At 57.2% G+C, this 14,399-nt stretch overlaps 1 protein-coding gene across 2 annotated transcripts in view; it reads left to right on the top strand.

Moving 5' to 3' along the window:
- The window catches only part of HTT (huntingtin), a 155,816-nt gene extending 142,284 nt beyond the window's left edge, over positions 1–13,532 (top strand). For both annotated transcript variants that reach the window (XM_030920084.1, XM_030920090.1), the window contains 8 exons: positions 528–683; positions 3,779–3,969; positions 5,904–6,018; positions 6,185–6,398; positions 6,852–6,957; positions 9,108–9,270; positions 9,479–9,639; positions 10,576–13,532. In XM_030920084.1, the coding sequence (XP_030775944.1) occupies positions 528–683; positions 3,779–3,969; positions 5,904–6,018; positions 6,185–6,398; positions 6,852–6,957; positions 9,108–9,270; positions 9,479–9,639; positions 10,576–10,789 (1,320 nt within the window). In that variant the 3' untranslated portion in view covers positions 10,790–13,532. The remainder of the gene's footprint in view (positions 1–527; positions 684–3,778; positions 3,970–5,903; positions 6,019–6,184; positions 6,399–6,851; positions 6,958–9,107; positions 9,271–9,478; positions 9,640–10,575) is intronic.
- Positions 13,533–14,399: the final 867 nt, after the last annotated feature.

Below are 14,399 nucleotides of genomic sequence, written 5' to 3' on the forward strand. Positions count from 1 at the left end.
CACATGCACCACACACAGCACACATGTCACACACACACCACACACCCCACACAGCCCATACACCACATTCATGCAACACACACACCACATACACCGCACACACGGCACACACATGCCACACCACACACACCACACACAATGCCACACTCGCCACATGCACACACACGTACATACCACACACATGCCACACGCACCATACACATGCCACATGCACCACACACCACACGCATCACATACATGCACATGCACACACACCCCACACCACACACACGCCACACGCAGATACACCACACACGCACATACACCACATGTACACACCATACACAGACCATACATGCACCATGTGTACTACGCACACACACAGACACACCACACACGTACACCACACACAGACGCACACATGCGTCCTGCACAGTAATGTCTCTTAGGTGTAAGAACACGACTTGCCAGTAGCGGCGTTCTGGATGCGTTGCCTGGATTCTAACAGTGCTGCTCTCCCCTTGCTTCCTGGTGTTCCACATCTCCAGCTTCTGGTGGTCTCAGACTTGTTCACTGAGCGCAACCAGTTTGAGCTGATGTATGTGACGCTGACAGAACTGCGAAGGGTGCACCCTTCAGAAGACGAGATCCTCGCTCAGTACCTGGTGCCCGCCACCTGCAAGGCAGCTGCCGTCCTTGGGATGGTAAGTGACAGGTGGCACAGAGGTTCCTGTGCTGAAGCCACGTGGGCCCATTTGCCTTGGGACCTGGTGTTGGCCAGAGGTGCTGGGTGCGGCTGCCTCCTTCCAAGAGTTGACCCGACCCGGACTCCACAGCCCACGTGAGCTGCAGTGCTTCTCAGCTGGAGGGGGTTCAGCGATGGTCAGTGCCATCCACAGGCCACCGTGATGTGGGTCGTGGCGGCCAAGCCATGGTTTGGGGTCCCGTGTCCCTGGGCTTGTGACATCATTGTAGTAGCTCATCCCCACAGAACCCCGGTGTGTGGTGGCACTGAAGCAGCGTAGATGGTGGAAACGCGACTGGCTTCCCCGTGCCCTGCCCTGAGGCCTGACTGCCTCACTCCCCCTCAGTTATGTTCCAGGTCCCCCGAACTGCCTGGCTGTACAGCTTCTCTGCTGGGGGCCATTTTGTCACAGTGACCCTGCGTTTCCAGTCCCAAGTCTGGGTGCTATAGTGTCTTCTTAGCATGGTGGTTGTCTTAGTCGATTTCGGCTGCTACTACAAGGTACCTTAGACTGGGTAGTTTATAAACAGTGGAAATTCACTTCTCACAGTTCTGGGGGCTGGAAGTTCATGGTCAAGGTGCCAACAGATTTGGTGTTTGGTGAGGGCTGCTCTCTGCTTCATAGATGGCATCTTCTCGCTGGGTCCTCACGGTGGAAGGAGTGAACAAGCTCCCTCAGGCCTTTCAGACAGGGCCCCAGTCCACAAGGGCTCACCCCTCATGACTTCATCACCTCCTAAGGCCCCACCTTCTAGTACTGTGGCACTGCAAATTAGTTGTCAGTGTAGGAGTTTCGGGGGGGGGGGATACAAACATTCAGACCATCCCAAGGGTCAAGTGTTCATCCTCTTGAGTTCCTCCTTATTCTGCTTCTGGTTTATCAGGATTCAGCCAGTGCAGCATGGTACCTGTATTCTGTGGGCATATCACCACATGGTATTTGCCAAGCATCCATCAGCTGTACACATGAAATCGTTACCTGTGGGCCCCGACATCTGGCGAAGCCTATTCAAGGATGTCAGAACTGTCAGAGCTGGTGCCTCTGGGTCTTTGTCTTGTGGCATTACCTAGTAATCCATTTTATGATAGCAATAGAAACTCGTGTCTTCAACAAACACCTGAGTGGCTGCCGTGTGCCAGCTGTCTGGAGCGCTTGGTGAGAATGGCATGGCAGTGCCCATCAGGGCCTGCTTACCCCTTGCTCTGGACGGGCTCCTGTCTGTCGGTCACAACGCTGTCGTGACAGCGATGATGTTTTTTGCCGTCACTCCAGCCACTGACATTTGCGGAGCTCTTCCTCCTGCACCCCACCTGACAAAGGCACCCTAGGCGGCCAGTGTCAGAGGTTAGCTGGCTTGTCTGGGTCACACAAAATGCGGCAGAGGTGGGACTGAGCCCATGTCCGTAACCTGGAGCCTGACTCCCTGCGAGTCTTGACTACTCTTGCCTGGACTCTGTCTTCCCCAAGCCCAAACGCCAGTCGTCTTCCCTTGTGGGTGGCCTTCAGCCTGGTGCCGTGCTGGTGACTCGGCAGCCGTCCAGGGAGTGGAAACAATGAGCATGTGGGCTCCCTGTGTGGGCGTCTGTCTTCACTGTGAACACCCTCTGGGGGTTGCCCACATGATGTCAAAGCGGCTCTCGGAAGGGGTTCTTCTCCTTTGTGGGGAGTTTCAGCTGCTGGGCTAACTTGAATTGTAATGTGGTTTTGTGCTCAGGCCCAGAGCTCCTTAGGCAAGTGTTGTGCCATCAATAATCAAATGAGAAATAATCATTTTGAAAAGCAGATCCTAAGGCAGGATGGTCATGGGCACTAATTCCCAGCTCTGTGCATCTTTCTTGAAGATGGTGATCCTCTGTGAAGGTTTTCAGCATGTCATGCTTGGTACCAACGTATCCAGAGCATGTCGTTTTGAGGTATTTGCCTCCTGTTATGAAATCTGTGCCACCTGAGAGCAGGTCCTGATGTGGGACTTTCAGAGGTGGGACCAGGGGCCGTGGGAGCGCAGTCCTCAGGGAGGTGCTGCGTGGCGTTGTGTGTATGAGGGGATAGCACAGGGTGAGGTGGGAGCCCAAGAAGGAAGTGATCCACAAAGAACAACCTCTTTCGGTCCTCATTCCTGGGATGGGTGGGAGCGGCTTCTGTGTCTTCCGGTCATTTCCCCTGCAGAGAAGCTCCTGCCACTGCCGAGAACCTCATCTTGGTCCACAACAAGAAGAGGCTGCCTGGCCGTCCAGCACTCCATGGGAAATCTGTGTCCCCATAGTCTTGGGCTGAAGGAGGGCGACATTCCTGAGTGACTTCTGCAGGGGTCTCCTCACTGTTAAAGAGCAGATTGAAAGTGAAGAATGTGGGCTAAGTGTTTAGGTCGATATTCAACCCCATTAGGTTTTGGATACTAAGTGAAATGGAGGCCATTTTGGTTGAAGTTGGCATAAACTACTATCAGGGATCCCCAAGACTACCCCCAGGCTTTTCTAGAAGGACTGTCAGCTAAGATGTATTACAGTGAAAGCACACAAAACACAATCAGCAAATCAAATCAGCAAGGGCAGAGGCCCATGGGGCGGTGTCCCGAGTAAACCAGGCCCGAGCTTCCAGTATCCTCTCCCGGTGGGGTCGTGTAGGACGCACTGAGCTCCCCCTAGAGTGAGCCGTGACAGTGTGTGAAGTGTCGTCACCAGGGAAGCCCACTAGAGACTCAGTGCCAGGGTTTTGACTGCGGGCTGTACACGTGGGCACCTTCTGCCTGCTTCATGCCCAAACTCTGGACTCCCAGAGGGAAGGCAGGTTCTCAGCACAAACCCCGTTGCCCACACAAGCAGCTGAGCACAGGGAGCCCCTCCTCAGTGAGGACGGTGGGTACCGTCCCGACACCAGCCAGGGGCCAGCCTGGCACTCAGGCCTCTCTGAATGGTCTCGGGCCTGCTGTGTAGTCTCTTCTGCACACAAGCATGAGGGCAGCGCACCATCCCCGCCCCTCCTTGGCTGTGGGGAGGAGCCACCGGGGCGTGAGCTCTGGTGGCATTCAGCAGCTTTTGTCTGTGTGTGTCTAGGACAAGGTCGTGGCGGAGCCTGTCAGCCGCCTGCTGGAGAGCACGCTCAGGAGCAGCCACCTGCCCAGCAGGGTCGGAGCCCTGCACGGCATCCTCTATGTGCTGGAGTGCGACCTGCTGGACGATACTGCCAAGCAGCTCATCCCAGTCATCAGCGACTATCTCCTCTCCAACCTGAAAGGGATCGCGCAGTGAGTGGGAGCCTGGCTGGGGCTAGGACGGGGGTCTCAGAATGAGCTGTGAAGGAAGCAGCATCATGCTCTCCAAGTGCCCAGGCCCCTGGCCAAATGGCAGGGAGGTGTCAGTGGGAACCCAGGTGGGCGCCATGGCTGAGGTCGGTGAGACGCAAGGGCACAAATGCGTCCTAGAGGCTTCCTCGGGCACCCCCTGCGAGCTGGAGCTCCCGCCTCTGCCGCTGTCTCGTGTGGCGCTTAGCACATTTCCCCATGTGCCCATTCCTGACTCTGCTCGCGAGGCCAGCGGTTCTCATTCTCTGCTCCCAGAACGCTCTTCTCATTACCCAGGCCAGCCTCCTCTCTGCACCTTCCCCGCCCTGGCCCAGCACCTCCCTCTTGTTTCCACTGTGATTCCGACCTCACTTTATCTTAAAGCTGCTGGGCGGCAGGTTCTGCACAGATGTGTCCTTGACAAAGCACGGCTGGTGCCACAACCCCTTAGCGAGCAAGTCAAGCTCTTCACAACGATGTCTTGTGAGTGCGGAGGGCTCTGTGACACCCTGGTCTCACCTCCGCTCTCCCGAAGTCGCAGAGGCTTTAGCAGAGATGGGCCCAGGCTCTCTGAGTCACAGGCTTTAGAGCTGTCTGTAGAGGGAGGGTAGAATTTCATCAGCCACCCACATGGGGGAGTTGAGGGCAAGAATTAGGAGCAAAGATGGGAAGGGGGCTGGGAAGAATGGCCAGTGATCCCCTTTGACAAGTGGGCAGGAGATGGGGGCCGGGTCAAAGCTGAGTGGAAGACTTGGAGGGAGATGGGAAGATCTCTGTAGGCACAGTTCAGACAGGAGGGAGGTGTGAGCCATGGCACGGGCCAGTGGCTGTCTGGCAGGATTTGGGACATGCTGGAGCAGGGACAGCGGCTCATCAGGGGCCGTTGCCCTCATCCAGACCAGAGTGGCACAAGCCACTCTGTGGCGAGGCCCTTCTCGTCTGTCATCCTTGCTGGGCAGTGGGTGCTGTGCTAGCAGGACACAGGACAGGCGGACAGCTGGGAACTGTCTCTGCATCCCTAGGAGCCTGGCATAGGGCAAGTCACACAGGACACAGGCCTGCAAATCAGGCACATGTGTTGGTGCAGTGAGGTGATTTTGGGGGGCAGCCCCACAACAGGCCCCAGGCACAGGCCGAAGCCCTGGCTGTGCTGGCGTGTTGGGCTGTCTATGGCTCTTGCTGTGGGTATGGAGGACTCAGAGAAGGAGAGTTGAGGTGGCCCAGGAGTTGCGTTTGGGATGCAGAGAGCTTGTGGCATCCAGGTAGAAATGGTGTGTGGGGCTGGCCTCAGTGCCATGGGCACAGGCTGTGTCACATGCCTCCGAGGTGGAGGTCGGACCACGTGGTGATGGATGTAAGCATCACTGGGCACGTTTCTGTGGGTGGAGGGGCGCATCGTATTGGCTTCTCTGTTCATAGTGGGCACTCATTCAGTCCCTGGCTACCGGGTCCTCATTGTGCCATGGGGAAGGCAGGTGCTGTCAGGGGATCACACAAGGCAGCACGTCATGGTGAAATGTGCCACGAAGGAAAAGCACAGGACACTCAGGAAGTAGAGGGGACTGGCCTGGGGTGTGGGAATCCAGGGCCTCTTTGAGGGACAGAGAGAGGAAGTCTGTGGTGGCCAGTATGGAGGTGGCCACAGGGGAGGCTGGGCCAGGCCGAGAGGGCAGGGCGTGGGGGAGGTAGATGGGCTCAGCTACCCAGGGAGGGGTTGAGCAGAGGCTGAAGGGTCAGGCCAGGTTGCAGGGGCCTGGGGAGCCACACAGGGTAGGTGCTCCCGGGGGCCAGCCTGGCCCGCAGCTCTTCACTCCCGTGTGGGGCTGGGCATGCTGCGAAGCCCTCTTTACGTTGGATGGGGGCGGCTGAGCCTGGCTGCTGTCGTCTCCCGTTTTCAGCTGCGTGAACATTCACAGCCAGCAGCACGTACTGGTCATGTGTGCCACTGCGTTTTACCTGATTGAGAACTATCCTCTGGACGTGGGGCCGGAATTTTCAGCATCCATAATACAGGTGAGTGGGCCCTGGCTGGCTTCCTCTGCACACGGGGAGTGGCCTTCCCTTCTCTTTTCCTTGTGGGATCATACCCGTGGGCCAGTTTTGACTTGGTGGGGAGGAGGCGTGAACACCTGAGACCACGCAGCGATTCTTTGACGCAGAAACCTTTCTCCCTGTGCAGATGTGTGGGGTGATGCTGTCCGGAAGTGAGGAGTCCACTCCCTCTATCATTTACCACTGTGCCCTCAGAGGCCTGGAGCGCCTCCTGCTCTCTGAGCAGCTCTCCCGCCTGGATGCAGAATCCCTGGTCAAGTTGAGTGTGGACAGAGTGAACGTGCACAGCCCGCACCGGGCCATGGCGGCTCTGGGCTTGATGCTCACCTGCATGTACACAGGTGAGCATGTACACGGTGCCCGCAAGGCCAGCCCAAGTCCTGTTCAAGGGAGACAGGAGCATGCTCACTCCAGGGACCTAGACTAGGTGTCCTCTGATTGGACACTTTTGGTGTTGCCCCAAGCCGTCCCCATCACCTTGCCAGAGAGGCTGGAGCCCCAGGGCTGGAGTACTGGTCAGGGTTGACCGCCCCTCTGGTCACTCATCCGTGTGGCTGAGCTGTGCGGGGTCCTGGGCTGGAGCCCCCAGGGCTGGAGTACTGGTCAGGGTTGACCGCCCCTCTGGTCACTTATCCATGTGGCTGAGCTGTGTGGGGTCCTGGGCTAGCGAGGGGCCCACACCACCTGCTCTCAGATCTTCTCCAGGGATTCGCTGGACTCTGCGTACAAAGCACTGTCTGCAGAGTCTGTTGGGTTGTATAGATGTGACTTCGTACTAAACACTTTTGTTACAGGAAAGGAGAAAGTCAGTCCGGGTAGAACTTCAGACCCTAATCCTGCAGCCCCAGACAGCGAGTCGGTGATTGTTGCTATGGAGCGGGTGTCTGTTCTTTTTGATAGGTAAGGAACGAAGCCCCATCCCTCAGCCGTTAGCTTCCCTAGAACTTTGGCCTGAAGCTGAGCGTTTGTGTGTGTCGGCTGATCCCCTGGCGCTATTGCTGGAGTCCCGCCAGTGATTCCCGACCACAGCCTGACCGTGGGCTGCCTTGGCTCAGGGTTCCACTGGCGAGCTGGTGGTCCTTGGACCCCAGCGCTCAGGTGTCGTGTTGACCAGTTCCAAGGTTGTCCCAGCACCTGCCCATCTCTCCTGAGGGCTCAGGCACCGCACCTGGCAGTGTGGGGCGTGGCAGGGGGCAGGAATGACCAGTCTCTGGGAGGGTGCGGCAGAAGCCTGCTCAGTGATGAGGAGTTGGCTCTGTCTGGCTGCCTGTCGTGAGAGGGGAGCCCACGGGCCCTGTGGGAGGGGGATCTGTGGGAGGGGGTCTGTGGTGCCCGGGAGCAGGGTGAGGGGCAGCAGCAGGAGGATGAAGGTGAAACCCACACATGCATCTTTGAGACCCGTGTGGCCAGTGGCTTCTCCTCCCTACCCCTCCGCCCCACTGCCGTGCGTGAATTTGTGTTGAGAATTGGCTTCGCTCACCTGCTCTGGAAGTGGGTTAGGAGCTTTGTAGGGCTTTTTCTCAAGGACAGGGCTCTCTGATTTGCTCTCCGGCCTCAGTCCTGACGACATGGCAGATCTGGGGCGTTGTTGCACTGCCTTGCCTGTGCCATCCAATCAGGGTGTCTGGTGGGGAGCCATTTGGCTTTTCTCAAGAGCATACTCAGGTGGACTTTGCTCTACTCTTTGACCAGATGAGGTGTTCTGAACAGCTGAGCCTGTGCTGGTCTGTTTTCATGTTGATTTTTTTTTTTTTTTTGAGACGGAGTTTTGCCCTTGTCACCCAGGCTGGAGTGCAGTGGCGCGATCTCAGCTCACTGCAGCCTCCGCCTCCCGGGTTCAAGCGATTCTCGTGCCTCAGCCTCCCAAGTAGCTGGGATTACAGGCACGTGCCACCATGCCCAGCTAATTTTTGTGTTTTTAGTAGAGACGGGGCTTCACCGTGTTAGCTGGACTGGTCTCGAACTCCTGAACTCAAGTGATCCACCCTCCTTAGCCTCCCAAAGTGCTGGGATTGCAGGCGTGAGCCACCGTGCCTGGCCCCCATGTCGATTTTAAAAGGCACCTCTGCATCATTCTTCAGTTCCCACATGCTCACTGAGCACCACCACAGCTGGCAGACGGGCACAGGGAGGCGCCACGACCAGTCCTGGCCTTCAAGGGGCTTGTGGTCTAGTGGACCCAGTGCTAGGTGGCGAGTGCTCCAGAGAGCGTGGTGCACGTCTTCCGCTCTAGCGCCCTCCAGACGCCGCAGGGAGGCACCTTGGAGCTGACCACAGATCTCCCTCCGTGGAGCACTGTCTTCAGCGCAGCCGCCATGCCACTGCTGGGTGAGGGTCTGCGGGCGGGTAGAGTCAGGAGCACCTGTGAGAAAGTGCACTGCCATTTCTTGGCTGCTTCCTGTGCGTCTCAGGTATGCACAGCAGGCATGTGTGCACTGATGAGACAGGAGCATGATGGCTGCTTTTCAGCACTGGAAAGGATACTGCTCAGGGGGCGTGTTTCGGGATCTGGTTAGGGAAGCAGCAGCGAGAGCACAGATGGGGCCCTGTTCGGTAACAAGAAAAAAGTCCCGGTTGACAACAGTGCTACGAAGTGTTAGAACACATAGAAATGTTTATGGAGCATTTGGATGTGGAAAGCAGCAAAAACGTAATGAGAACGGGTTCGTTAGGATTTTTAAAAATCTCTTTTGTAACGTCCTTCCCGCTGCACCATTTCTGCATATTTTTTTATGTAGCTTTCAGACTCTTCTTAGGATTTCTGGTCCCTGCAGGGCATGGGAGCCCAGACAGAGCCTATGCCTAGCAGCCTGTCTTCACGAGCTGGACAGAGGAAGAGCTGGGGTTTTGCCTTTTTAGTCTCAAATTTCATACTCCAGTTGCTTAGGCTCTGACTTTCCCCACTTGGAAAGTCCCTCACGGCCAAGGGTACCTCCCAGCCCTGATTTCACATCAGCATTTTCCCCAGAATTAGAGCCAAGGCCCTCTGCGGGCAGGTGGGGCAGCTGTGGGAGCTGGTGCCAGGCTCTGACCTGTGTCCCTCCTCCCAGGATCAGGAAGGGCTTTCCTTGTGAAGCCAGAGTGGTGGCGAGGATCCTGCCCCAGTTTCTAGACGACTTCTTCCCACCCCAGGACATCATGAACAAAGTCATCGGAGAGTTTCTGTCCAACCAGCAGCCATACCCCCAGTTCATGGCCACCGTGGTGTATAAGGTGAGGTTGCATGTGGGATGGGGTTGGAGTGGGGAAGCCTGGAGGTGGAGTCGCCCCCGACTTCCCAGCAGATTCGCCAGCAGAACCCAGCTCCTCCCCTTTAAAGCAGCAATGCCTCTGGCCCCTACCCCACCCCCACCACCCAGGCACAGCAGGTGCTTCCCGCACCCCCAGCCCTGACACTCAGGCGCCCGCTTGCTCCTTGCAGGTGTTTCAGACTCTGCACAGCACCGGGCAGTCATCCATGGTCCGGGACTGGGTCATGCTGTCCCTCTCCAACTTCACGCAGAGGACCCCAGTCGCCATGGCCACATGGAGCCTCTCCTGCTTCTTTGTCAGCGCATCCACCAGCCCGTGGGTTGCGGCGATGTATCCTCTCTGGGTCCCTGGTGCTGGCCGTTTCCCTCGTCAACACCGAGGCTCATGTTTCATGATAAAGTTTTGAAACCTAACCTTTGCAAAAACCCCACAGATGCCAAGGTGACAGGCCCTCAGCCCCAGGGAAGTAAAATGCTGACAGGGATACAGAAAGGAGCACATCCAGACATTCGCTGACCAGGGCCTCTCAGAGGGGCCCGTGTATGGCGGAAGGGTCGAAGCTGCTAAGGGGCCCGTCTGTGGAGGGCCTGGGTGAGGGAAGCGAGGGCAGGCGGCGGTCTCTGCAGACCTCCCGCCCACTCGCGGGCTCTGTGTGGCTGGGCTTCTCCTGACACTGCTTCTCATTAGCTTTGGTCATTGTGCCTCGATCACCCTCTCGGGGAAAGGCTTAAGTAAAGATCCAGTTCCCACCCCTAGATGCTGGCTGCCAGGAGTTTCCCTTTCCACAGCCCTTCCCCAAGACAGACCACAAGAGCCTCCAAGCAGTGCGGTTGTCCTGGTGCTGACAGCACAGCCTCGCTCAGTGTGCCTGGCGTGGCTCTGCCCTCGCTGTACTGGAGCAGGGCTTGTGGGGGCCAGCAGGACAGCAGGAGCACCGGCCACCAGTGCTGCACAGGAGCCAGGCCAGGTGAGTGCTGCCGAGTGGGTGCCTGCCTGCAGGCCTCCTCCTTCCTTGGCCAGCTCTGCCCAGCTCACGTCTGCCCTGCTGGCCTTCCAGCAGGGTGTCCAGCTAGCCAAGGGTTGCAGGAATGAAGGTGGAGGCGCTACTGCAGCTGGAGCCATCCAGGTGGCCCTTCCGGGGCTCTGCTGGCTCTCCAGGCTCCCTGGGCCCCTTCGTAGGCTGTTTCAGGAGAGGAGCTCCCAGGTGAGGACAGGGAGGCAGCATTCCCCTCATTTGCCGGCCTTTTTCCTTAACTCCTGCACCAGCCTCCCACATGTCATCAGCAGGATGGGAAAGCTGGAGCAGGTGGACGTGAACCTTTTCTGCCTGGTTGCCACAGACTTTTACAGACACCAGATAGAGGAGGAGCTCGACCGCAGGGCCTTCCAGTCTGTGTTTGAGGTGGTTGCAGCTCCAGGAAGCCCATATCACCGGCTGCTGACTTGTTTACGAAATGTCCACAAGGTCACCACCTGCTGAGCGCCATGGTGGGAGAGACTGTGAGGCGGCAGCTGGGGCTGGAGCCTCCAGAAATCTGCACCCTGTGCCCTGCCTCCACCGAGCCAGCTTGGTCCCTGTGGGCTTCCGCACATGCCGCAGGCGGCCAGGCAACGTGCGTGTCTCTGCCATATGGCAGAAGTGCTCTTTGTGGTACAGTGGCCAGGCAAGGAGTATCTGCAGTCCCGGTGGGGCTGAGCCTGAGGCCTTCCAGAGAGCAGGAGCAGCTGTGCTGCACGCCATGTGGGTGACCAGGTCCTTTCTCCTGATACTCACCTGTTGGTTGTTGCCAGGCTGCAGCTGCTCTTGCATCTGGGCCGGAAGTCCTCCCTCCTGCAGGCTGGCTGTTGGCCCCTCTGCTGTCCTGCAGTAGAAGGTGCCGTGAGCAGGCTTTGGGAACACTGGCCTGTGTCTTCCTGGTGGGGTGTGCATGCCATGCCCTGTGTCTGTATGCACAGATGCCATGGCATGTGCTGGGCCAGTGGCTGGGGGTGCTAGACACCCAGCACCATTCTCCCTTCTCTCTTTTCTTCTCAGGATTTAAAATTTAATTATATCAGTAAAGAGATTAATTTTAACGTAACTCTTTCTATGCCCGTGTAAAGTATGTGAATTGCAAGGCCTGTGCTGCATGCGACAGTGTCCGGGGAGGTGGGCAGGGCCCCTGGCCACGCTTCCTCTCCTGTAGCCACTGGCATAGCCCTCCTGAGCACCCGCTGACATTTCCGTTGTACATGTTCCTGTTTATGCATTCACAAGGTGACTGGGATGTAGAGAGGCGTTAGTGTGCAGGTGGCCACAGCAGGACTGAGGACAGGTCCCCACTGTCCTAGGGGCATGCTCGCCTGCAGCCCCTCCTCCTCGGGCACAGACAACTGTCGTTCTCCACCCACGTTAGGGACAGCAGCCTCCCTGTCACTCAGCGGAGAAGGCCAGCCCTCCCTGGCGGTGAGCAGCCTCCGCTGTGTCCAGAGACATGGGCCTCCCACTCCTGTTCCTTGCTAGCCCTGGGGTGGTGTCTGCCCAGGAGCTGGCTGGCCGGTGTTGGGATCTGCCGCTCCATGGATGCATGCCCCAAGAGTGTCACTGAGCTGTGTTTTGTCTGAGCCTCTCTTGGTCAACAGCAGAGCTTGGCGTCTTGGCACTGTTAGTGACAGAGCCTGGCATCCCTTCTGCCCCCGTTCCAGCTGACATCTTGCATGGGGGCCCCTTTTAGTCAGGAGAGTGCAGTTCTGTGCTCCTTGGAGACTGCCCCACTGCCCTGTCAGAGCCACCGCTCCTATCCCCAGGCCAGGTCCCTTGACCAGCCTCCTGTTTGCAGGCCCAGAGGAGCCAAGTCATTAGAATGGAAGTGGATTCTGGATGGCCGGCTGCTGCTGACATAGGAGCTGGATTTGGGAGCTCTGCGATGGGGCAGGAGCTCTGCTTCCTCAGCCTTAGAGGCGAGCCAGGCAAGGCTGGCGACTGCCATGTGGCTTGGTTTGGTCATGCCCGTTGATGTTTTGGGTACGGAATGTGGGAAGGGGAGGAAATGCTTTTCCGGGGTCTATGCACGTGCTGCCTTGAGACCCCCAAGCTTCCACCTGTCCCTCTCCTACGTGGCAGCTGAGGAGCAGCTGAGATGTGGACTTGTGTGCTGCCCACATACATGAGGGGGCGCTGAAAGGGAGCCCCTGCTCAAAGGGAGCCCCTCCTCTGAGCAGCCTTTGACAGGCCTGTATGAGGCTTTTCCCACCAGCTCCCAACAGAGGCCTCCCCCAGCCAGGACCACCTCGTCCTCGTGGTAGGGCAGCAGGAGCGGTAGAAAGGGCTCTGATGTTTGAGGAGGCCCTTAAGGGAAGCTACTGAGTTTTAACAAGAAAACCACCATCCTTCCGTATTGGTTGGGGGCTCCTGTTTCTCATCCTAGCTTTTTCCTGGAAAGCCTCCTAGAAGGTTTGGGGATGAGGGGAAAGTTCTCAGAACCGTTGCTGCTCCCCACCCACCTCCCCTGCAGGTTATGTCAACAGCTCTGAGACAGAAGTATCACAGGCCAGATGTTGTTCCTGGCTAGATGTTTACATTTGTAAGAAATAACACTGTGAATGTAAAATGGAGCCATTCCCCTTGGAATGCATATCGCTGGGCTCAACACAGAGTTTGTCTTCCTTTTGTTTACGATGTGATCTAAAACAGTCCTTAGCAAGGGGCTCAGAACACCCCGCTCTGGCAGGGGGTATCCCCCACTCCCAAAGGCCTGCCTGTGTGCTCCAGAGATGGATATGAGCTCATTAGTAAAATGACTTTACCCATGCGTAAGTCAAGTATACATGCATGTGCATACGGACACATCTATAATTTTATACACACACGTCTCAAGACAGAGATGCATGGCCTCTAAGAGTGCCTGGGTCAGTTCTTCCTGGAAGTTGGCTTTCCTTAGACCTGCCAGGTCAAGTTAGCCGTGTGACGGACATCCAGGCGTGGGGCTTGGTCAGAGTAGGGCTCATTCATTGCTCACTAGGATCCCACCGGAGAAAACGGTCTCCATATCAACTCTGCCGAAGGGAGGAGGACTTGATCGTGTTCCTAAAAACCTGTGGCAAGCACCAATCATCGTATCCGAATTTTGTTGAAAATGTGATTAATTTGGTTGTCAAGTTTTGGGGGTGAGCTGTGGGGAGATTGCTTTTGTTTTCCTGCTGGTAATATCAGGAAAGATTTTAATGAAACCAGGGTAGAATTGCTTGGCAATGCACTGAAGCGTGTCTCTTTCCCAAAATGTGCCTCCCTTCCGCTGCAGGCCCAGCTGAGTCTATGTAGGTGATGTTTCCAGCTGCCAAGTGCTCTTTGTTACTGTCCACCCTCATTTCTGCCAGCACATGTGTCCTTTCAGGAGGAAAGTGTGAAGCTGACACCCCTCCAGACACCCAGAATGTAGCATCTGAGAAGGCCCTGTGCCCTAAAGGACACCCCTCGCCCCCACCTTCATGGGGGGGTCATTTCAGAGCCCTCGGAGCCAATGAACAGCTTGTCCTCTTGGAGCTGAGATGAGCCCCGCACGGAGCTCGGGATGGATAGTGAACAGCAATAACTTGGTCTGTGGCTGCCTGGCAGGTGGACGTTCCTCCCCCTGAGGGGCGGAGTGAGGTTAGTTCTGTGTGTCTGGGGGGTGGAGTCAGCCTGCTCTTGCTACCTGTGAGCATCCTTCCCAGCAGACATCCTCACCGGGCTTTGTCCCTCCCCTGCTTCCTCCCTCTGCGGGGAGGACCCAGGACCACCACTGCTGGCCAGGGTAGGCTTGGAGCTGTGCTCCAGAGGGGCCACCTGTGGGAGCGAGAAGAAGGAAGATCTTGAGAGCTGCTGAGGCACCCTGGAGAGCTCAGGATGGTCCAGACGAGAAGAGGACACTCGCTCGCCAGGCCTGGGCCTCCTGGGAAGGAGGGAGCCGCTCAGAGCGCCGCATGACAACTGAAGGCAACCTGGAAGGTTCAGGGGCCACTCTTCCCCCATGTGCCTGTCACGCTCTGGTGCAGTCAAAGGGACGCCTTCCCCTCAGTTTTTTCCAAGAGCAGAGTCTCCCGCTGCACTCTGGGTGGTGATTGCCAGCCTT

The sequence above is a fragment of the Rhinopithecus roxellana genome, chromosome 2 (genome assembly GCF_007565055.1).
Source record: "Rhinopithecus roxellana isolate Shanxi Qingling chromosome 2, ASM756505v1, whole genome shotgun sequence".
In the NCBI taxonomy this organism is placed as follows: Eukaryota; Metazoa; Chordata; class Mammalia; order Primates; family Cercopithecidae; genus Rhinopithecus; species Rhinopithecus roxellana.